At 39.8% G+C, this 23,646-nt stretch overlaps 1 protein-coding gene and 3 long non-coding RNA genes across 10 annotated transcripts; all 4 read right to left on the reverse strand.

Moving 5' to 3' along the window:
• Positions 1 to 361: 361 nt before the first annotated feature.
• On the reverse strand, positions 362 to 3,342 carry LOC131300786 (uncharacterized). The gene is made up of 4 exons (XR_009191067.1): positions 3,247 to 3,342; positions 2,803 to 3,123; positions 2,482 to 2,715; positions 362 to 765 (listed from the first exon to the last, which is right to left on the reverse strand). It is a non-coding gene; the product is annotated as an uncharacterized LOC131300786 (long non-coding RNA).
• A 1,868-nt stretch (positions 3,343 to 5,210) lies between these two features.
• On the reverse strand, positions 5,211 to 6,419 carry LOC131300788 (uncharacterized). The gene is made up of 3 exons (XR_009191068.1): positions 6,363 to 6,419; positions 6,034 to 6,160; positions 5,211 to 5,926 (listed from the first exon to the last, which is right to left on the reverse strand). It is a non-coding gene; the product is annotated as an uncharacterized LOC131300788 (long non-coding RNA).
• Positions 6,420 to 9,873: 3,454 nt separating this feature from the next.
• LOC131300789 (uncharacterized) lies at positions 9,874 to 21,761 on the reverse strand. 7 transcript variants are annotated; one of them, XM_058326770.1, is made up of 9 exons: positions 20,893 to 21,761; positions 20,592 to 20,718; positions 20,398 to 20,473; positions 13,565 to 13,594; positions 12,976 to 13,048; positions 12,266 to 12,361; positions 11,568 to 11,618; positions 10,905 to 11,291; positions 9,874 to 10,272 (listed from the first exon to the last, which is right to left on the reverse strand). In XM_058326770.1, exons 1-9 carry the CDS (start codon positions 20,953 to 20,955, stop codon positions 9,937 to 9,939), a joined length of 1,239 nt encoding a protein of 412 aa, XP_058182753.1. In that variant the 5' UTR covers positions 20,956 to 21,761; the 3' UTR covers positions 9,874 to 9,936. The 7 variants fall into 7 exon arrangements, with proteins under 7 accessions (XP_058182753.1, XP_058182754.1, XP_058182755.1 ...); XM_058326771.1 differs by lacking the exon at positions 13,565 to 13,594; XM_058326772.1 differs by lacking the exon at positions 12,266 to 12,361.
• Positions 15,325 to 20,391, reverse strand: LOC131300790 (uncharacterized). Its single transcript, XR_009191070.1, has 2 exons — positions 18,242 to 20,391; positions 15,325 to 18,055 (listed from the first exon to the last, which is right to left on the reverse strand). It is a non-coding gene; the product is annotated as an uncharacterized LOC131300790 (long non-coding RNA).
• Positions 21,762 to 23,646: the final 1,885 nt, after the last annotated feature.

Raw genomic sequence — 23,646 nt, forward strand, 5'->3', positions numbered from 1 at the left:
AACCCTGTTACGCCTCGTGAATTTTCACAGATGACTAATCGGAACCAAGAATTAGAGTTCTCTCTCTCTCTCTCTCTCTCTCTCTCTCTCTCTCTCTCTCTCTCTCTCTCTCTCTCTCTCTCTCTCTCTCACATTTTCACAGCTTTATAAAGCTTACCAATAGCCTAGAGATGATGAACGGTACTCTACCAAAAAGAGGCCGGAATCAACTGGTAACCCCAAAATCAGCCGGTATGGGCCAGAATATTGGCCAAAACGAAATTGAAAGTTTAGTGTACCGGAATATCTACAAAACGGTATTCAGAGCCCTGATAAAAATTAGTATTGGATTTGGGCAAAAACTTAAGGAAAAACTTGGTTAACCCTGCTTCGAACAATCATCTTCACTTCAACCAGTGCAATAAGTGAGAATAGGGCATGATTCTACTGCAAATAGGGAAGGAGGGAGCAGAAAGCAATTAAGGCACAAGATCATATATGTGATTGAAACTAATAAACCCTGTTACGCCTCGTGATTTTTCATTGATGACTGATCGGAACCAAGAATTAGAGTTGTTTGTTTGCTCTAGTCACAACCAACAGAAATAGTAGACCCTATCAAATACACTCAAAACCTGATTTCTTAAACCTACGCATACATAAAGCAGGGAAATGTCACTGAAGTGTTCATAACTTTGGAGGAAAGCAAATCAACTTTACCTTCTTTTTTTAACAAGCTCTTCCAAAAGTCCACCCAAAAGTCCTTCCCGTTGCTCCTTCCAAAACCTAATTTCAATTCTAACATCACCTTAGAAATAGAGAGGTCAAGCATTAAAAAAAAAAAACTAGCAGAAGGAAGCTTACCCACAATCAAAACAAAAGTGCAGAGAATTACATTCAGAGTATAAATTTCATTAAGTCATATCACAAGCATAACAACCAATAAGAACCCAAAAAGAAAGAGTCTCTACAAAATGCAATGTCTATTAAAACCAAACCCTATAATGACCTCATGCCAGTAGACATCCTCAAACCACTAAAAGGAAGCCTACCCATAGTCAAAACAAAGTGTAGAGAATGATATTTAGAGATTGTAACTTTTGTTGTGTCATATCACGAGCATAGCGACCAATAAGAAACCAAAAAGATAGAGTCTCTACAAAATGCAACGGTCTATTCAAAGCAAACCCTATAATGACATCATAAGACATCCACAAACCACTAAAGCCTTCATCGAATTCCTCAAAAAACAAAAAACAACATTAACCCAAAATTCTATGTTCACCTATGTTGTAGTTCTAGATGACAACACCTTCAACAAACGTCAGTGAAAGACACCATTAAACGTGTTAGTCGCATATCTTAATCGTGTTAACCATGTTCAACCCAAACAAAGCTTGCCGAAGAATCCAACTCAAACTAATTGGCAATGAGTGGGGAGGCCGCCAAGGCTCATATACTAGTTTTGGAGGTTGTAATTGACTAATATGAGACGAGCTCAAACAAACGTCAGTGAAAGACACACGAAATGTGTAGCCAAACCACCATTAAACGTGTTAGACGCATATCTTAATCGTGTTAACCATGTTCAACCCAAACAAAGCTTGCCGAAGCATCCAACTCAAACTAATTGGCAATGAGTGGGGAGGCCGCCAAGGCTCATATACTAGTTTTGGAGGTTGTAATTGACTAATATGAGATGAGCTCAAACACTCTCCCGCACGTGGAGAGGTAAACAGAGGGAGAGTATTCGTTTCTCCGAACTTCCAATGGAAGATGAGCTGCATAAGGGGCAATAGAAGTCCTACGATAAACACGGCCAAGAATGGCAGTTGGAAGGACACGGAAGTTTAGAAAAGAGGCTTGTTTGATGTGGTTCATTCGAGGGAAGCATGAACAAAGGTCCGTCCATTCAAGGGTAAATGAGAACTTTTTAGACGGAAGAATAGGATGTAGGATATCTTTTTACAGTCAAGTTTTCAAAAGTGTCGAACTTGAACAATTCTACATGTTGTAGACTCAGCTTTTCATATATAGCTGATATATTTTTTAGTCTACTTTTTATGTAGGGATAATGAAAATAAAGTTGTCATTGTTACATATCTAACTCATAGCAAAACCAGTCTCTAAAATCGAATCAAAAATTCCTATCCAAATTTATCTTTGTCAAGACCACACGCCATACATATAGGGCCCTTTGGCTAGCACCTGCGACTATGTTGGAAGCTACACAAAAATACTAAACAGGAAAGTTTTGGAAAACAATCAAGGAAAAAAGAATATTTGTATGCATTGAACACTGCAATATTTCAGCTTTTTCCTTGCCCAATACAGCAAAATTCTCCCCCATAACTGCCTCAGAATGACAAAATGAAAGTTCCTCGTAAGAGGGAAAACACGAAACAAAATGGTGCCAAAGTAATCATTGCATATCATATCCCATCTTACATCTTCTTTAGTGGAAGGTGTGTACAAAAGTAATCTTCCAAGAAAGATACTCACAGCATGTTGCGAATAAATTCTCCTTTTGGAAGGTTGAAATTTTTTACGCAGATGCAAAACAGTTCCTGGAAACAAGAGCAAGAAATTGAGGTAAAAGGAACAAAACTAAATCAAAAAATAAATTGGAAAGCCTCATGAAGAAAACTATTGTATTCATAGGCACATACTCTGTAGGATGTAGAGCCATTGCTCGCACAGACTTTTTATGGTGTGTAAGAGTTTCCATTGTTATACCTACCAGACAAATAATCAATCAACATTACTAAATACATAGTGGAAAAGAAACCAAGGATAAGGAAACAAAATTAAAAAATTGATCACCATATATAAGGTCCCAGAACTTAATCGTCGTGTCATGGGAGCCAGTTATAACTTGTGGACCTTGAAAGCAAACATGTTATGATAAGGATGGAATTACAAGAAAAGGACTTAGGTACAGATTTTTGTGATTTATCTACTACACAAACACCACCTTCTTCAACTTTATCAAAAAATAGACCTCTAATCTCTGTTGGAGACCGAGCCATCTCTTTTGAAACATCATTTCCACTGCAGAAAAGATATCTTACTGTAGGTCGAGTAAAAACTGAGCAAACTGTATTCTCATCCCTAGACAGTGCATGAACTTGCTTCTTGCCAGACCTGAAAACATGATGTAGCATCCAAGTATAAGAATATTATTTCCACTTTAAAAACAAATTTATACGAATTTAAAGGAGAAGTAACATTGTGATCTTTATTTTAACTGTGAAATTGAATCCTTACCCGGCAGACAGAATCCGACCACCTGTGAGTACGTCAAAAGTCGAATGAAGAGCCAGGCAATACACTCCCACTTAGATGACCATGATTAGACATAACCTGGGAAAAACTTAAGTTTAACCATTGTTAATACATGCATTGATTGCCGAGCAAAAAAAAAATACATGCATTGATATAGTAATCGAAGTATGTGCATGTTATATGTACCTCTAATCCAGGCTTATCATGCCCAATCTTATTCTGCTTAAGGTCTCAACATTTAACTTGTTTGTCATCACTAGCAGAGGACATATACGTGCATTTTTTGCTGACGGCAGGGCCTGCAAAGAAACATCCAATTTAACCATTCACAATACATGATTTATGAAGTTAGTGTCTGCAGCTGTAAATGTCAAAAGAAGTAAGGAACAATGAAAGGTGTTGTCACCAAAATAAAGGAAGGCATTTCAAAAACTTTAAAGTTGATCAGGAGCATATCAAACCATTTAGCGAAAGAAGCATGTGGTTTCAATGAACACTTTTTTGGGCAGAAGAAGAAACTATCGATCTACATACTAATTCATTGACCTGAATTATTGAGGTTGATAAACTCATAATGAATTTTAAAAGTGACATTCATAACAGATAATGTATTGTAACTTTGCCTCAACTTGGAGAAAGAAAGTTCAAGAAGAGACGGTACCTTTATCGTGCGATCCGTGGCCACTTATCACCTAAAGAAGTTAATAGTTCAGAATGTTAGAGAATTTAGTAAAAGCAAAAAAAAAAAAAAATTTATTGAAAGTGAAATTAATAGCAAACAAAAGGCTCAATAAGAAAAGTGGAAAGAAAAAGAACATAAATATGATAGCATTGATAGGATATAATGACCGGTAATCATAAGATTTAGAATTTGCCACACCTCCATAGATTTACAGATAGGGTATGAAAAGAACATAGCTAATGCTAACTTGGTATCAAACCACTGTTGCTATGACGCATGTGAAGAAGATTTATTATCCTCATAGGGGCTAGAAAAGCAGAAACGTTGAATGCATGATCCTGAGATTAGAGCAGCTACAAGTCTACAACCAACCACATTAACTGAAAGGGAAGATGGGGGGTGGGGGGAGGGGAGGGTTTGCAACCAGTCATGCAAATTAATGGACTGATTGAGTTCTGCTATGTCGCAAAGCACATTCCTATTCTACTGATAGTTTGGAACACTCCTAGCCTTTCTATTCCCTGCCAAGAAAAGATCTTTCATTCATTTTTTTTCTTTTTCACAAAGATAGTTTTTATGAACTCTTGGACCCTCAAATTTGGAGTATCCAACTTCCACACGATTCATGGGGCTCATTAAACTAAAGAATAAAAGAAACCAAAATTCTGCAGATCTACTTATGTGTGTATGTATATTGTACATTAAAAAGCTCGAATCTTGCAAGAATGGAGCTTAACATAGTCGGGCAAGCTGTTTAGTTGTCTCCGTGTGCGTGTTTACTGTTCAATGGTTATGAGTTCTGGGGCAATGGTATGCCTTTGAAGTTGAACTACAATAGTAGTTCTTTACTTTAGCCAAAGGGTTAGTCCAAGTGTATGAAGGACAGATATAATGCGTCTTACAAGCACAATATTCTAGTTTTCCTTAGTTAATTTGGGCTGCCCAACAAAATGAATGTGATAGAGGCTCTGGTTTAGAACTCAGTCACTTGACTCACTAATTAGTTAGGGTCACCCCTGCAAAATGAATGTGCTATGGGAGCTGATTTAGAACGCAGTCACGAAGAAGGTTGTGGTTAGTGGAGTCGGTCTCAGGTTATCCTTTGACATTGAATTATTTGAATCGTGATACCCTTTAAGCAAAGCATCTAGCGGCGATTTTTCACATAGGTCCAGTGGATGAACAAAACATGAATAAACATGGCACTATGGCACGAAACACAGGATGTACAACTCATCAGAAATAATACAAAAGTATCAGTGTCGAAGACATTATATCACTACCCAAGACCTTATTTTAAATCTGAAAACAAAAATTGAGCCTTAAACTTTTACATTATATCTATCTTACATGCAAGCTAGAAAAGAGATCAAAAAAATCTTTTTCCAAAAATTCCTGTTTAGTTGTGACTTATAGTTCTCCTCAATGGATATTTTATTTCTATTGTTGGTCGATCCTTAAATATTAGGAGTCATAATGCGTGGTTATATACAGAAATAGCCAAATGACATGGAAATTTTGAAGGAGATAGAATCATAAGCCCATAAATCGAAAATGGCATAAAAATTAATTAGGGTAACAAATGCTCAAAAAGAGGCTTAATGGAAATTACTTAATTATCTTCGTCCATTATGTTTACCTCTCTCTTTATAAGTATCAACCAATTCCCTATGCATACATAAACAGATTTTCGTAACACAGGGATCCTAGTATTGTCTTCAAAACGATATTTACTTTGAATTGTCATACGGCCGATCACTCTTGAATATAGTCCAGAGAGGAAGTTGTCAATGAGTTGTGGCCGTTGATGTAGACAAACTAGAAAGAAGAGATGGCACAAACAAGAGTATACAGTGGGAGAAACAAAACAAAAAAGCAGAAGAGAAGGCCATAATACCGTCTTCCTCATCTTCGTCGTTGACGGCGTCACTGACTCTCCATCAACCAGTTCTCTCTCGTCCTCTTCAGCATTGAGTTCATCTGCACAAAACAAGCGAAGAGAAAAAGAAAAAAAAATGAGCGTCACATATTTCGTAGGGAATGTTTCGGAAATCCACATTTTCGTGGAGTGAGAGTGGGGTTTTTACCTTTGCCGTCTGAGATACAGTTGTTTCCGGCCATTTTCTGGAGAGAAAATTAGGGCACCTTAGGATTCGTGGGCAGTTGCGATCCGAGTGAAAACCCTAATCACAGATGCTCCAGAACGAGAAGAATCTGGAATGTAGCGATTTATAGGAGAGAAGAGAGAGAGGGGTTTGTGAAAGGGATTGAGCGAATCGGTTTTGGGCGGTGCAGTCCCACTGCTCTCTCACCACATCCTCCACTCCGTGTTCATAAATGGAGAGCATGTACAAAGACGAATAAACAGCAACACATTGAAATCACTCAAAAATATTTTTAAAAAATAAATACGAACCATTAAAATCACTCATCTTCGTCGACTTTGACGGCGTCACCGTCGACTGGTTCTCTCGTCCTCTTCAGCACCGAGTTCATCTGCACAAACGAATAAACAGCAACACATTGAAATCACTCAAAAATATTTTTAAAAAATAAATACGAACCATTAAATCATCTTGGTCGACTTTGACGGCGTCACCGTCGACGGGTTCTCTCTCGTCCTCTTCAGCATCGAGTTCATCTGCACAAAACGAGCGAAGAGAAAGAAAAAAAAAACCGTGTGCGCAACAGATTTCGTAACGAATGTTTCCATTATCGTGGAGTGAAGAGAAATCGTCGTCCGAGATTCGGTTGTGTCCGGCCATTTTCTGGAGGGAAAATTAGGGCACGAAGAACCCTAGGATTTGTAAGCAGGTGTGATTCGAGCGAAAACCCTAAAAGAGCACAGATGATTCTGATCGAGAAGAATCTGTAATGTCACGATTTAGAGAGAGAGAGAGAGAGAGAGAGAGAGGTTTTTTTGAACGTAGAGAGAGAGAGGGGTTTGTGAAAGGGATTGAGAATCGGTTTTGTGAGAGAGAGAGAGAGAGAGAGAGAGAGAGAGAGAGAGACGTTATCTGTAATCGGTTTAGAGAGAGAGAGAGAGAGAGAGAGAGAGAGAGAGGAGCGTAATCGGTTAGACTTCAGAGAGAGAGACGTTCTGAACGAATTAATCGGTTTACAGAGAGAGAGAGGAGCGTAATCGGTTCAGAGAGAGAGAGAGGAGCGCGCGCGAGAAAGACGATCGTGTGGGGTTGATCAAAAAAAAAAGAGACGTTAGAGAAAGGGTTTGAGAGAATTGCTTTTGGGCCGCTCTCTCATCACGTCTTCCACTCCCGGTACATAAATGGACAGAAAGTCTACACACACACAATCTGTGCACAGATTGTGCACAGATTTTGTTATGAGGTCCACCACAGATCCCACACAAATCATCTAAGTCATTCATTAAATGTAAAACATTTTTTCAAGAGTTTCCGTAAAAAATAATCTCAATCCGATACCTATAGGTGCTCGATCCAATCATATTACTTTTCATTATCCGGAAATCTGAATGAAAAGTTATATAGTTGGATGAAGCACATATGGGTATTGGATTGAGCTTATTTTTTACAGAAACTCTTGAAAAAATGTTTTACATTTAATGAGCGGCTCGGATGATTTGTGTGTGACCCGTAGTGGGCCCCACAAAGAAATCTGTGCACAATCTGTGCACAAATTGCTATGTGTGTAGCACAGTTCATAAATGGAGAACATGTACTGTGATTTTTGTCTCTCCTAGAAATCTGTGTGCACAGATTATATGTATGTGTAGAATTTTTGGACCAATATGGCCTCGTAAAACTTTTCTACTATTTTTCAACTCAGAAAGTCTACACACACGTACAATCTGTGCACAGATTTCATTGTGGGGCCCACCACGAGTCCCACACAAATCATCCGAGCAGTTCATTAAATGTAAAATATTTTTTCAAGGGTCCCCGTAAAAAATAATCTTAATCCGATACCTATTGGTGTTCGATCCAATCATATAACTTTTCATTATCCGAAAATCTAAATAAAAAGTTAGATGGTTGGATGAAGCACTTATAGGTATTGGATTGAGCTTATTTTTTATGGAGACCCTTTAAAAAATATTTTACATTTAATGAACAGCTCGGATGATTTGTGTGGGACCCGCGGTGGGCCCCACAACGAAATCTGTGCACAAATTGCTGTGTGTGTAGCAGAACTCTTTTCAATTGGAATACAGTTTTTTGTGTTTCTTGGCTGAATATATATAATGACAAAATAAAAACTATCTTGTTGGATAATTCTTGTCTTAAATAACAAGAGAGAAAAACACGGTAGTGACTCTTCTGCGGAGTGATTTCTGCACCCCGCTTTTTATTAACCACAATAATTATTCAAATGTCCTTAAACTTTGTACAAAAATTATTTCATTTTGAAAGGTTATTTTGGTAACTTTGCACACTAAAAAACATAAAAGAAGACTGTGATTGGTAAAAATGAGAGTGCAGAAATCACTCCCATTCTTCTATTTCTTTTTTTATGATCACATTTACTGTGCCTAAATTATTGCAAAAATGTAATTTATCGCACAAAACTTGCCAACAAATTAATACCCTCAAAAGCAAAATAAGTGAAAAAGGCATTGAAGCCATCACCCACCTTTGTTATGATGAAAAGTATGTTCAATCAACATCTCCAAAGAAACAGACTATCCAAAAAACAATCAGAAGCAAAATCACAATCTATTATACACGATTTAACCCATCTTCATGTATTTCACGTTTTTATATGCAATTATTCCATGTTTTCAAATTCAATTTGGAAATAAATTTTGTTCTTGTATACTTTTGGGCTAACAGGATAGGCTTGATGGGTCAATTTCATCGTGTTCAACGTAGTGAAACCCAAGCTTCTTGCTATTTTGTTTTTTCCAGAATTTGCCCCACTAGGAAAAATAATTACTTATTTTTTGAATTAAAGATGAATGTATTGTGAGAGAATAACTTGTCTCGTAAAACGAAAAATAACCTTTGCGGAACGGAGCCTAAGGTGCTTCAAAAAAATTTTGCTAAGCGGAAGGGTGGAAAAGGGGGTGACCAGGTATAGCAACTCTTCTTTGGGCGTGAGCATAAAGACTCCAAACCCGTAACGAAAGCTCTAGAGGAGACCTGAAACCCATAGGTGCACACCGTCCCAACCTTGGAGCGATAGGCGAAAACTTAAACTGATGTGAGTACTTGGAGTACTCGAATTTTAGAAGGTTTTTAATCTTGAATTTCTAGAGCTCTAAATGAAACCATGAAGCAAATTTTTTTGTTTTATTTCCTTCTTACCATTTGTTCTTTCTCATTGGAAAACCAGTAGAAGGAGAAGCGATTACCATTTGTTCTCTCTTTGGAAAACCAGTAAAAGGAGAAGCGATTATCTTCACTACATACGTACAACAAACACAAAAGGAACGATTGAAGTGAAAAGCCCGTACCTAAGGTTTTGATCAATATCTAGAAACAGAAAGAACATACAATCCACATCCAATTTCAAATAGAATTTTCAATCTACAGCAACATGACAAATTCAAACACCAAAAAACTGCAGATGTGAGGTCTCCCATAGGGTTTAGACTATTTCCAGGCCCTATCCTCCCAGTTTAGGGCTTTTGTGAGCCCTTCTTTGTGCTTGTATTGATTTACCAAAATATTCTTTTTGACAAGTTCTAAACTGGGCAGTGGAGAGAATCCAAACCTTTCTTATAAGTACCTCAATGTCTACTTTTAACCCTGATCAGTGGAGGAGGAAATCCTGCCATGAACCACACTTTGATCACAAAAACACCAGCACGGATTCTGACTTAAGACTAGCAAGCTAGAGCTCAATATGTCTATAACACGGAGGCATGGAAGAGACCGGATGAGAAACTATAATGGGCATACATTAACCTGCTAATCGACCTAACAGTTTATCTTGAAAATTCGCGGTTTGAAAATCCAAATGTTTAAATTCGAAAGAGTCAAAATGGAATTGATATGTTTAGTTTCAACTCATTTCCCAAGATCAAACGATGGAACAGAAAATATAGATTGATGTGTTTTCCAGTATGGTAAGCTCAGTAGCATTTCTTTAACTAGCTTATTAGAATAAGCTTCCCATGCGGTTACTGCAGCAGATACATGGGCCCAATTGAAGGGCTGTTGACTGCGCTCGTTACCCATTGCACTGCTGAAAAGTTTATCTGGTACTCGTTCATCCTTTAGAAACACATGTTTCAGCCGGTTAACTTCTTCCCTCTGTGAAGGGGATAATGGTACCACATTTATTCTCTTTTCATGTCCAGAAGTTTGCAACTCAGAGGCCTTCCAACAGTAGAATTGAACTGCCTGCTGGAGCACAAGAAACCAAGCAATGAGAAACTACATCACTGAAGTTCAGTTATAAGTCTGATTCGTCGCAGTGCATTTTTCAAAGAGATTACAAGAAATCAACTCGAGGTTACAATAGAAAAAGGGCATACCCAAGTCAAATACAGATCAAGAGAATATGCAAAATCAGATTTCAACACTATTTCCTAGATGGTACAGTACAATCGACACGAACATAGCAGATGAAATTCTCCACTAAATATGCAAAGTACTACTAACATTACTTTAAAAACCTGTTTTTAGGTGCAACAATAAAAATTAATCACCATTACAATGATGATTAATCAAATTGGTACAAGGCTAGAAAATGCTTATCAACGAGTTTTGGGGCATTTTCTAGTGTTTGAGAGAAGTTCAAGAGTTTGGTTCCTGACACCCTGTTAAACGCAACCATTATGCCGGCTGCAACCACTATTTGAAAACACGTCTCTTGCTATTGAAAGTATTTTTGGGTCTTAGAGAAGGTCGGAGAAAAACTCATGCAAGCCCCCTTTCATTGCACGGTGAACAAGCTGAGAAAGGGTTGTCACGTGCTTAAACATTATCCAGTCATACAAATCATGAAACTTAAGATACTTGCAAAAGAGTACCTGGAGAACATGTAATATATTGACAAATTCTTCATCAAATAACTCATGTTCCCTTGCTAGTCTTAATGGTGCCATCGATACTTCTGACAAGTCATTAGATGAATCTGATGCTGAGAAACAACTTATGTCTTGGAGTGAATAAAGATCATATCCATGGGCATGTATTCTAGCAAAGCAGATGTCAAATCCTGACTCATAAGTGGAAGCTGAAACAGAAGGAAACCAGTACATTCTACTTGATGCTGGCTGAGGTAGGAACGAACGAGTCTCGTGAATAGAACGAGGTAATTGTTTTTCGGATAGAAAGTAAATAAGTTTAGCATCCTCGTCGTGGGACCCATCACGACTAAACCATAGTGTTAGTGTAAGTCTCTCTCCACCAGTAATCTGTTCCAAATGAAGAAAAAATAATGTTTCACAAATGGGGCTACTACATTCCATAATTAGAAATTTCAAAATCCCAACTTAGGTGGTTGTTCATGTGATTTGGCAATCAGGAACAAGTTATCCTCCATAATATTCTCATTTTTGCCACTAGAGATGTGATAGTTGGGATAATATTCCTGTTTTTGCCGCTAGAGATGTGATAGTTTCCCAATTTTGTGGGATGCCATTACCAGAAGAAACACAAAGTCCAGTTAAAACAGAGTACTTGAGAGTTACCTCATCAACAGAATGAATGTTTCTGCTGTCGGCTGTGTACATCACAACATCCTGCCAAGATGCAGAATGAATCAGTGAAATGAAGTCAAATAAGTACCTAAAAGGGACCCTTGTCACGGGCCCAGACAAGTTATCCATGGGCCTGCTTGGGGTTTGCTGTTGAACTTCTAAAGAGCTAAGAACTAGTGCTTGCATGTTCATATGATAATAGCCGATCCTGGATGAGCCTAAATGTGGTACTTTCAACACCCACATGGTTTTAATAACCATTCAGTATATGTCCTTACTATTGTGTTCATATGACAATGGTCTTTTTTCTTCTATATTATCTATATCTTTTAACACATCTAAAACACATCGATCCGTCATTCCTTTTTAGGAATTAACTTGCAGTTTGCTTGTGAAAACATGAAGCCTTGTTGAATAAGTAGATTTCCATTACCACTTCTTTGGAACCTAATATTCTGTCATCTTCATGTATATAAGCAAGTACTCCTATATTTGTGAATATAGTTCCCCTTTCTATGGCTTGATAGATAAAAATGCCATGTCAGTCTATGCCGCATCTGTACCCCAGATACCTATGTGGCTATGTCCATCTATCCATGCTTCAGGGTAGTTTAAGATTTACTCTTATTTAATTTCTAAAGCACGCAGACAAGTTTACAGAAAGCATTCAGACATGAGAAACAACTTACTCCGGCCATTGGCACAATAGTAGTAGGTTGCCAGTCCTGGAAGTGAAAAAGCCCGCCTTCGAAATCTTCACCATGGCTATTCAGGTAACAAACTGCCTTTAGCCCACCGAAACCAAAAAAAAAATTCAGGAAATCATCAACATAAACAGATGATCCTGCAACAAAATAAACAATGAAACCACATTTGAATTGTGATTATAGCAATATTTTAGTTACAGTGCAATATTTTAGTTACAGTGCAATATTCTGATTGATACACATCAACCTCCAAATGCTAAATACATGATGTCAAGAACAAACCTCAAGATACACCAATTACTAGTGCATGCGAAGAAAACAAGACCTCAACAATATTTAGACAATCATTTTTATGACATACAAAGAAAATAAGATCTCGATAATCTTCTTCTTTATTTACATTTTCCCTTCTCAGTACCTCAGAATTACAGAGTTTTTTTTGTGTGCCCCAATATTATATACAGAGTTGCAATACATCTTTATTGACAGTTAATTCAGTAAGAGAACTTCAAGTAAGGTGACAATTAATTTATCATTTCCAACTTTTAACACTCATCAAGCATGCCTTGCTACTAACTCAAAAATCAAAAGCACAGATAAAAAGCTGTCGTATAGATGACACAACTGGGAAAAAAAGATAGAATGTCACTGAATATTAAGGTGCAAAATATGTTCAATAGGCCCATAATCACCGCGAAGTCCCGTTGCTTCAGATAAGGTCTGTTATCATCACTGTGCCAGCCAATGCTTGCTCCTGTACTCCAGCTGATTTACAATATAATGTAAGATTAGAATACCAGAGTATAAAAGGGTAGATGTTGTACAAAAAGAGCTCCCCTACCAAGCATGAGCACAAAAATCTATCTTCAATCATTGTAAACATATTCACAAGATGAAAACACAATGAAAGACAACTGAATGGATGCTATCAAGATACAGCATAGGCTTGTTTTGGCTTAACTAGATAAGTGACTTATTGGCTTTTTCAGCCATAAGTCATTTTCCCAAAAAGTTTCCAGGTTTGGCTTACGTAGATACTTATTGCTTTTTATATTTCCCTCCAAAATGTGTATTGGTCAAATTCCGAATATACCCTTTGTCAAAATTACACACTAAGCTCATACATATTACCAAATTCCAACAAGCAAATAAGAAAAATCACGGAGACAATCTACTTTTAATAGCACCAATTTTTCAATAACATCTTAAACCACAACATAATCCCATACAACAAAGAAATACTCATAACTTATATCGTCTTCTCGACAAAGCACACAACACCTGTTTTTCACTCCAAATGCTCCACAAGCCCTGAAATGCAACAAATATGTATCAAAACTCCAACTAACGCATTTAAAGAACACAACAAGCCCAAGTTAGGGAGCATAAATAAGCGTATTTACGCACCTATCACATCCCCCAACTTAAACTTTACTAGTCACTCGCAAAGAAAAGAATTGAACAACTAATGAAAGCGAGAGAAAGGATAGATCTTTTAGCTTCCCGGCTCTGTTCTAAATGGCGGCCGCCGAGGCCGCCTAGGCGCCGCCTAGGCGCTTGGAGGTACCCTGCCGCCACGCCAATACCCCTTGGCGTTTGATTTGGCGCCCAGGGAGGTTTGGCGGTGTTTGGCGGCCGCCTAGGCGGCCTTGGCGGTCTTGGCGATTTGGCGCCCAGGAAGGTTTGGCGGTGTTTGGCGGCCGCCTAGGCAGCCTTGGCGGTCTTGGCGGACCTTGGCGGCATCATCGACGTCTTTGGAGGCCTTTGGCGGCCTTAAATGTATAGTATTAAACTAATGTAGATCAAGTTTTGGAAGGGTATGGAGGAGAAGAGTTAAAGAAAGGAGATGAACTTTTAACTTGGCATTAGGGATCTCCGATCTCGTTTATTTCTACTTATTGTCTTATTCAACTTATTTGCTAGTTGCTACTACTTAATTTCATTTGGGTTTGTACATTAAACTTTGCATTATGGTTATGTAGAACTTTGAACTTGTATTATGGATACATAGAATATAGTTTGATTGGATAATGGTTTGTTAAAAAAAAAAAAAAAAACGCCAAATTGCTTGGCGGCCGCCTAGGCGGCTTGGCGCTTGGAGGTGGGTCTCCGCCCTACTAGCGCCAAGCGCCATTTAGAACATTGCTTCCCGGGAAGACGAATGAAGTCTCGTGAGGGTTGTCAGCAATGAACACCCACAAACACTGTAAATCCTTCCACATGGAACTCACAACCTGCAAGAAACTCATTGGTTTCTCAAGCCGAGACACAGTCATTACGAAGATATAATGGTAATACAAGTGCAAAATAGTCATTACAAAGATATAACGGTAATACCAGTGAAACTGCTATCAAGACATGCACATAAGCCATGGCACCTACTTTAGCGTGTGTGGATACGGGCCTAAGTCACAGTGAAGTGCCATTAAAGAGTTCTCTTCAGACCGAGCCTCAACTTCAATTTCTTATCGTGTCATGAACTAAACAAATGAAATCACTTCAAACAAGGTGCATATTATGAACTCTCGCATGTGCGGTTGGAAGTTATGAAGAAAGATACTCCCCACACAATGACACACAAAGAAAGCTCTTTAAAGTACACACAAGATCCCATGCAGTGTTCTAAAACAAGGAATTAATCGGCGATTAATTGCCGATTAATCACTGGCGGGGACTATAATCGCCGATTACTAATTAATGTGCACCAATTAATCACTCAAATGTGGCCGACCGCCCAACTAGCGCCTAGCGACTTTTAACATTGATCCCATGAACAATACCAAGCATTGGAAATCATCTTCCTTTCCATCAATCCACACCCCATCACCCCTAGGATCAAATAGGTCTTTATTATTGGTTATGACATTAGGTAAGGGAGAAGTGTTTCAAGGCTAGGTTAAAAACAACTAGTGTCCGAGAATGGGCAATCAACAACTTAGGGCTAATGTCGCAATGTATGCCCTCCATTCATTATCACTACCTCATCTCTCTTCCCTAACTTCTCAACACACCCCACATTAAGAACTTTCATCCCTTCTCAACAAGTAACATGGCATCTCCCCTCTTTTATTCAAGTTGCATTCTTTTATCTTTGAATTGTGGTGCAACTTTTCTTCTTCTTTTTTTAGCAATGGGGAAATCACCACTAATAAGCACATCTTTCAATTACATTCTCCATCTCTCTTTGTTCAATACCTCACCCTTGCATTCAATTCACCATTCTCAAGACAATATATAGGACTTAGGAAGTGGAGCTTAATCAAGAAAAAGGCATCATCCAAGAGGCTCAAAAGGGCTTACAAGGGGCAAGTATGTAAACGAAACAAACAAACCCGATCAAAGTATCAAGAGTGGCCTATAATCCTCTCCTAGGGGTGAAACAACCATGTCCCAAACCAAACCCCATGAGATAATAATTCATGCAAGCAATTCCAACACTTGGCAGCAAGAATTACTCTTTCTTTTAATGACAAACAAGAATTCATGTGACACCACTCCAACAAAAGGTAGGACACAAAAGGTCACTAGGGCACAAGTCTTTGCTAATCCAGCCATCAAGAACAACCAAATGAAACCCACATGCAACCTTAGCCCGATTAATCATGAAGTGCAAAATGTGCCCTAGCAGACCGCAAAACATCAAAGCAATGACAACATATCTCAACACAATCAACCACAAACACCTCACAAATCCCAAGTTCCATACAACAAAGACCCCACTATTTTTTCAATTTTTTGAGACTCTAAGTACGAACAAAGTACTCCCTTCCCCCAACTTGAACTATGTCATGTCCTCATTGAATACCAAAGCACAAAAATATAGGACAGAAGAGGAAAACAGAGGGCAATGGAGAACTGTACACGATAAAATATGGCGAGAGATTGATCCCCCATCTTGAATGAAGCAACCTGCAAATTGTTACTCCCCACGACACAAGAATAAAACAAAACAAAAAAGACAAATAAAATGGAAAACAATAAAACAAAAGACACTATACAACAGGACAAGCGACCACGAAGTCACTCATCATCACCATCGCCACGAGGTGGAGGCTGGTAATGTGGGCAAGACGGGGCCTCATAGGGTGCCTGAGGAGGGAGGCCGACCGAAGCGGACCAACGTGTGCAAGAGGCCCCTAAAGTCATAGGCATTGCAGTGTTATTCCAAACAAAAGTCAGTGAATGACCTCTGAAAGAAGTCTTGGTGATCATGCAAATCGGCCAAGTCACACCGAATCCTGCGGTACTCGGCTCAAGTGAAGCATCGATCCTCCTCTTGTGGTGGTGGAAGTGGTGAAAAGTGGGGTAAACTGCCACCAGGCAACCAAGGGATCAGCAGGGGCAAGCAAAGGTAGGTTAGTTTGCAAAGATTTCTCGATACCGCGCACGCTCTTACCCCAAGTGGTTGTAACAAATAAGTCCACCTCCTCGTCCCTGGCCTCGCCACGGGGAAACTTATAAGGCGGGCGTCCACTCACTGCAGGTAGGTGACAAGCATAGTCACCATGTGAGGGAATAGAATCTCAGTATTATCTTTCATATCCCCTTTAAACCGCTCAAACTCCAAAAACATGACCCATGGAGCATTAACCCATGGAGCATTAATGGGAGTACCGATGCGAAGTGCATAAAGGCAACGTAAAAAAATCTTTCGCCGCTCATCCTTATGCCCTTCAGGGCATAAATTTTTCAAAACGTAATAAGAAACCACAATGAGCGAGGCAAGTGAGCCCGATGGATGTTACGATCTCCATGAGAATTACCAACATGTAAAACTTGAACGAGTCGCGTGGGGTGCATGCGCGGAATGGGTTCGGGAAAGGGGGGCGAATTAACAATGTAGTGCCTAAAGCCGGGGCTATCTCTTGTGTCCGTAAGTCATCTCCCGCCCATCAACCGTGGTTGTCAACGTCCCCTCGCGGGGACCCTTATCTAAGTTCTCAAAAAATTCACGAGTGTTGCGCAGATAAATTTGGGGATGGGGACCCAAGACTTCTTTCAGAGGTCATTCACTGATTGGGCCTATGGAGCAACACCGCAATGCCTATGACTTTAGGGGCCTTTTGCACACATTGGTCGGCTTCCTTCCTTAAGCACCCTATGAGGCTCCGTCTTACCCACATTACCAGCCTCCACCTCATAGCAATGGTGACAACGAGTGACTCTGTGGTCGCTTGTCCTGTTGTATAGCGTCTTTTGTTTTATTATTTTCCCTTTTATTTGTCAGTTCGTTTCTTTTATGTTCTGTTTTATTCTTGTTGTGTAGTGGGGAGTAACAATTTTGCAGGTTGCTTCATTCAAGTTGGGGAATCAACCTCCTGCCATATTATATCATGTACAGTTCTCCATTGCGCGGTGATACATGTCCCTTGTTTTCCTCTTCTGTCCTATATTTTTGTTCTTTGGTATTCAATGAGGGCATTGCATAGTTCAAGTTGGGGGAAGGGAGTAATTTGTACTTTGTTCGTACTTAGAGTCTCAAAATTTGAAAAAATATTGGGGTCTTTCTTGTATGGAACTTGGGACGTGTCGAGGCTCGGTCCGGATAGAACTCTTAAATGGCACTTCACTTGTTACTTGGGCCCGTATCCACGCACACTAAAGTAGGTGCCATGGCTTGTGTGCATGTCTCGATAGTATTTTGCACTTGTATTACCATTGTATCTTCGTAATGATTATGTGGAAGGATTCACAAAGTTTGTGGATATTCACAACTGACAACCCTCACAAGACTTCACTCGTCTTCCCGGGCCACCTAGGAAGCTAAAATATCTATATTTTCTCTCACTTTCTGTGAAGTTGTAAAGGAAGAGAGAGACGTGGAATGGGAACCCAAAAATTAGGGTTATTTTCTCATTAACGTGAGATATGTATACAACACAATAAACTAATTGCACTATGGTCCTAGAGAATGAAACTAGTTACACAATAGAACAATAATACACTAATTACAAATACACCCGTAATCTAACACTTTCATTAGTTGTTCAATTCTTTTCTTTGCTAGGGACTAGCAAAGTTTAAGTTGGGGGATGTGATAGGTCATAGGTGCATAAATACGCTTATTTCTGCCCCCTCACTTGGGCTTGTTATGCCCCTTTAATGCGTTAGTTGGAGTTCTCATACATGTTTGTCACATTTCAGGGCTTGCAAAGCATTTGGGAAATATTTGGAGCAAAAATCAAGTGTTGTGCGCTTTGTCGTCATAGAAGACGATATAAGTTTCAAGTATTTGAAGTTGTTGTATGGCATTATGTTGTGGTCGAAGATGTTATTGAGAAATTGGTGCTATTAAAACTTAAAAGTAGATTGTCTATGTGGTTTTCCTTATTTGCTAGTTGGAATTTGGAAATATGTATGGGTGGTGTGTTTCATTTTGACAAAGGGTATTTTCAGAATTTGACCAACACACAATTTGGAGGAAAATGTAAAAAGCAATAAGTATCTAGTTAAGCCAAACCTGGAAACTTTTTGGGAAAATGACTTATGGCTGAAAAAGCCAATAAGTCAGCAAGTCACTTATCTAGTTAAGCCAAAACAAGCCGCAATGTTTTTCAGCCTTTTGGCCGGTTTCACATGCCTTTCGCAATTGGAGAATCAGATTTTGTACCATGCTGACAAGAACTTCCACTTTTAACATTGCATTCTAGTAACATACCCCAGACAACAAGTGCCCATATAACTTAAATGTGGAAATGCAGACGCGTAACCATGAAATCTTTGGTTCACTTCCATACTTCAAAAAGGGCTTTCACTTCCTCCATCCCGCAAAAGAATCTCATTTCATTTAAAATATATATTCTTTGGAAGAAAATCTTTAACAGGTAAAGAAACTTAAAGGCGCAGCAAAAACACCCTGCTCTAAAGGTCTTCCAAGCTAAACAAACAGCAGCAGAAAATGTGGCCTAAACATATCCGTACATGAAAGCATTATTTTCCGTATCAACACAGAAGATAGCTGATGTGGGATGTCAGGACTCCAATGAGTCTCCCTATAAAATCTAGTGTTCTAAGATTGCAAACACCTTAGGCCCCACGTTTGATTTGGCTGGAGTCACTGGACTAATACTGAGGCGATATATGATTTCATAGGATTACTAATCCCACTGGACTAAACTTATGAAATTACCGTACCATACCCAAAGGTACCGGATATTCCGCGTTTTACACAATTGGTTGCCCCACAGATATATACATTTTGCCACCAATCATTGCATTGAAATGATATAAATTAGTCAAATTACCCCATGAGACATGTAATCCAATCCATATCCCTGCCATCCAAACAGACCCTTAGAGAAAAATATGTATAGTGGGTCGAACTGTTGGACCCTTGATGGGCCCAGCCATGTGACCATATGAGGCTCGGCGAACGATAGGCTATGAAACATGCAGCGATTAGGCTTGACCAAACCATTGGTCCGACTCATCGTTCCGAATCCTTCACCTGTGGCTCAAAAGGCACAGATCCAATTCAGAGCAACCAGGTCACCCTATCCAAACCGTATGGTTCGCGTACAGCCAACCCGGGTCCGACCGGTCCAACCCGGGTAATTTACGGAAGGCGGTTCAAATACGTGAGCATATAACCGTCTTCCAGACTACATCATATGTGACATCAGCCCAAGCAGTTACCTCGCATGCCGAACATGAGTATACTTGGAGGACAAGTTTGGAGGTTCTATGTAAGGGTAAAGCCTAAACCATAACAGGTACGCCGCCCATACTAACCCTAGAGCTTCCTTACCCTTCTTCCACCTTCAGCTAATTACTTCACCAAAAAACTGCCTTCCCTGCCAGCTCCAACCAGTTAGCCGCTAAAGGTGGGTGTTCCTTGTGCAGGTCCAATCCTGTGGGGGGCCCTAGTCCAAATCCGAACCAGAGTTCCACCATCACCGTGGTCGATAAACAGCACCCCACAATTTGACATGAATCATCATCTCAAAAGAAGCTCATCAGTGAGAGCTAAAAACTGATTTATTTAGTACAGACCAAGTAAAGTACCGTTCCTCAATTGCTGGTGAGTTTCAATCTTCTGCTCCGGTCCACATTTTCAGATTCCCCAAACTTATCGCACAAGCATTTAATAAGCAGAGTGAAAGAAAGAAGCTAACCTGATCAAGCCAGTGAACTCCACAAAGAGCTCAAACTCGCACCCGAAAAACTCCTCCGCTTTCTCTTTCAGCCTCTCTACAACTCAAACAATCAAAAACCATGAAGATCCAAATACACACTTTTTTCTAATTTTCTCCAACTTTCTCAGCAACCAAAAACTAGGGTTTACGGGACAGAGAATGGGATACAGTACCACGGATGGGCACGAAAGGCATGATTAGGTGACCGCAGTTAGTTGCGATGAGATGTGAGAGAGTCGTCGAGAACACGTTCGGCCTGTACCCCACTGTTCCACAGCTCTTGTGTATGAACTCTAGCTCCTGCAATTATATCACCCAAATACATTTGAAGACGTACACATACGTGCGTATAATTTGCAAATTAAGTATATTTCTCGGGGGGCCGTTTCTACTAACTAACCAATAAGTAATTTGCAAAAATGAAAGGCGTACCCGTATATGTATCGACGTATGTAGATGAGATGAGATCTGTACCTTGCAGAGGTCTAGAGAGAGGAAATCATGAATGATGAGGCGGGGATGCTCTGGATTCGCCATTGTTAACCGAGTACGGAGTACTTGCCAACTTCTTATCGTCACTTCACTTCAAGGTAATTATACCCAATACGGTTCCCTATCTTGGTGCCCGACTTGGTTCCCGATGCTGACGTGGCGGGTGGGCCCCACGTCAGCAAAAGCAAAATTTAAAATAAAATACAAAAAAGGGCCTTCTTCTTTCTTGATGCGAAAAGGGGCTTCTGTTCTGGTGTAACTGTTTGACAGAGAGAGGGAGGAGGAGAGAGAGAGAGAGAGAGAAGGAGGAGGGGGGACGAAGACCACCGGCATCGACTCAACCTGCACCTCCGGCGACCACTGACGCCTCCCTTCGCGAAAATAGCCTCTCCAGACGGCACCCCTTAGCGCACCGACGCCAAGCCACCACCAAGATCTCTCTATCTCTATCTCTATCTCTATCTCTCTCTCTCTCTCTCTCTCTCTCTCTCAGGAAATTAGGATTTCAGTTTCCCCAGAAGAAGTTCATACTAGAACTTGTTCAAACCACAAAAAATTAGGGTTCCATGGTAGTGAAATTGGGGATCTTGATGTACATCTTAGTACATGACATATGGACTTGTTTTCCGCCAATTGAAGTAAATGGGTAGTTCAAAAGTGAGGACCTAAGCCTAAATTGGAAATACCCATCTGGGTTTGTGCGGCTAAGTCGTCATAACCCCACCTCCTCCCCTGTTCAGTTTGGAATGAAGAAAATCCATATCAAAACTGTTATCTAATGGGTTACTGAGAAGTGAAAAACCCCACCATCCTTGTTATTCTTCGTTTTGGACTCTGGTGGTGGTGGTCTTCGTCCCTCCTGGCCTCTTCCTCCTACTCCTCACCTAAGATCGGGAACAGCAGACTTCGGAATAACTTAAATTCAGCACTTCAAACTGAATCAATTAAGTAATAAGTGATTTAGTAAGTTTAATAACGACATTATACATTGCTTGCTATTTAAAATATAGACTCAAAGTTGAAAAAATTAAGTAATTTTGAGCTACTTAATTCTAACTGAATTCTTGTGTACTAACATTTAATCACCGTACAGCCATCACAATCACTCCACCACCACCACCACTCCTACAATCACTCCACCGCCACCATCACTTCGCCACTAACACCACCCCCACCACTCCTCCACCACCACTTCACCATCACTCCTTCACCACCACTCCCTTACAACTCCATCACTGCCACCACCATTACCACATTGTCACCGCTGCCACCACCACAATGCTACCATTGCACAACTATCACTCCACCGACACCGCTCACTGTCATCATTACTCCATCACTTCACCTCCACCGCCACCACCACCATTACACACCACCACTCACTGCCACCGTTACATCACCACCACTCCATGATAAGCACCTAAGATTGCTTGATCGTGGTGCTTAAGTCCGTTAGTTAGAAGTGTTTTTAGTTATTATTTGTCGCTTTTATTCAATATTGCTCATAAGGTAGTTTGTTAAGTGTTTCAGGCAAAACACCCTTAAAAAGCGTATTTTGATTGCAAAGTCAACCCCCAAGTTAGTTCAAGTATCATCGCCCGGTGGAACTTGTGCCAAAGTGACCAAAGAACGAAGGCGAGAAGCGTCGGGCAAGCCAGTGGTTGTCGGGTGTCAAGTTCTGGAGGCTAGCTTTCCTTTCTGAAGATAAGCTCTGCGCATCGATACGGCCATAATCCGTATCGATACGCGTTGGTTAATTGGGCAGGCAGAGAGTTTTGTATCGATACGGCCATAAACCGTATCGATACGGGCACGTTACGGGGAAATTGGTCTCTTCAGTTTAGCGATGTGGTATCGATTCTTTGCATAATCTGTATCGATACGGGGAGCTCTCAGGCAGATATTTTGTTATTTTTTGGACTTTCCATTTATGGAATACTTGCTTTTAATAATATGTTTTTTAGATATTTGATAAGAGAGAAACCCTTTGTGTATAAATAGGGGTTTCATCTCTCTCTCTTGGAGCTAGCTCATTACACCTTTTGTTCCTAGACTCCATTAATGCTTTTGAAGCTTTTCATAGTGTAATCTCTTAGAACCCAAATAAGTAATTTTCGTTTGTTAATTTCTTGTTTATTAAAGTTGTTCGTATCGACTAGATCTTTTATTAAATCAAGTTTATTTCGTTTTTGTCGGTTAAAACTTATGTCTTGTTTTTATACTTTGGTTCATGCTTTAAAAATGTATGAGTAGTCGATTGGCTAAGTCTCGGGATTATCTTTCCCGAGGTCTTAGGTTGTTATTTGGTTCTCGAATTTTAGGGCTTAAAAGCATGATTTACGGAATAGAGCTCAACTTGCATTTTTGGCCTAAGCAAGGGGTGTTAACTACTTGGTAAGGCGTTTGTCAAGCGGTCTTGGCAAGCGGCTCACCGAGGGCTCGTGGTCTCCTATATGTTTGATAAATTTGTCAAACAAGTTGGTTCGCCTCTGTTGAATCACATCTTTCATTAAACGTAGTCATTAAAGTTAAATTCTCCGGGCGTGAGCACGCAATCGTGACTCTCGCCTGAGTTAAATTGAGAACCGGTAACATTCTTTGTCAAAGGTTAGAAAATTCATAGACTTGCCTCTTTTAAGTTAATTAAGCATTTTTCTAGTCTTTTGCCTTGGCAATTTTCACCGTTTCAAAGCATCACCAAGTTGGCCGTCTTGAACGCTGCATTCTACCATTTTA

Source organism: Rhododendron vialii, chromosome 9a (genome assembly GCF_030253575.1).
Source record: "Rhododendron vialii isolate Sample 1 chromosome 9a, ASM3025357v1".
Lineage (NCBI taxonomy): Eukaryota > Viridiplantae > Streptophyta > Magnoliopsida > Ericales > Ericaceae > Rhododendron > Rhododendron vialii.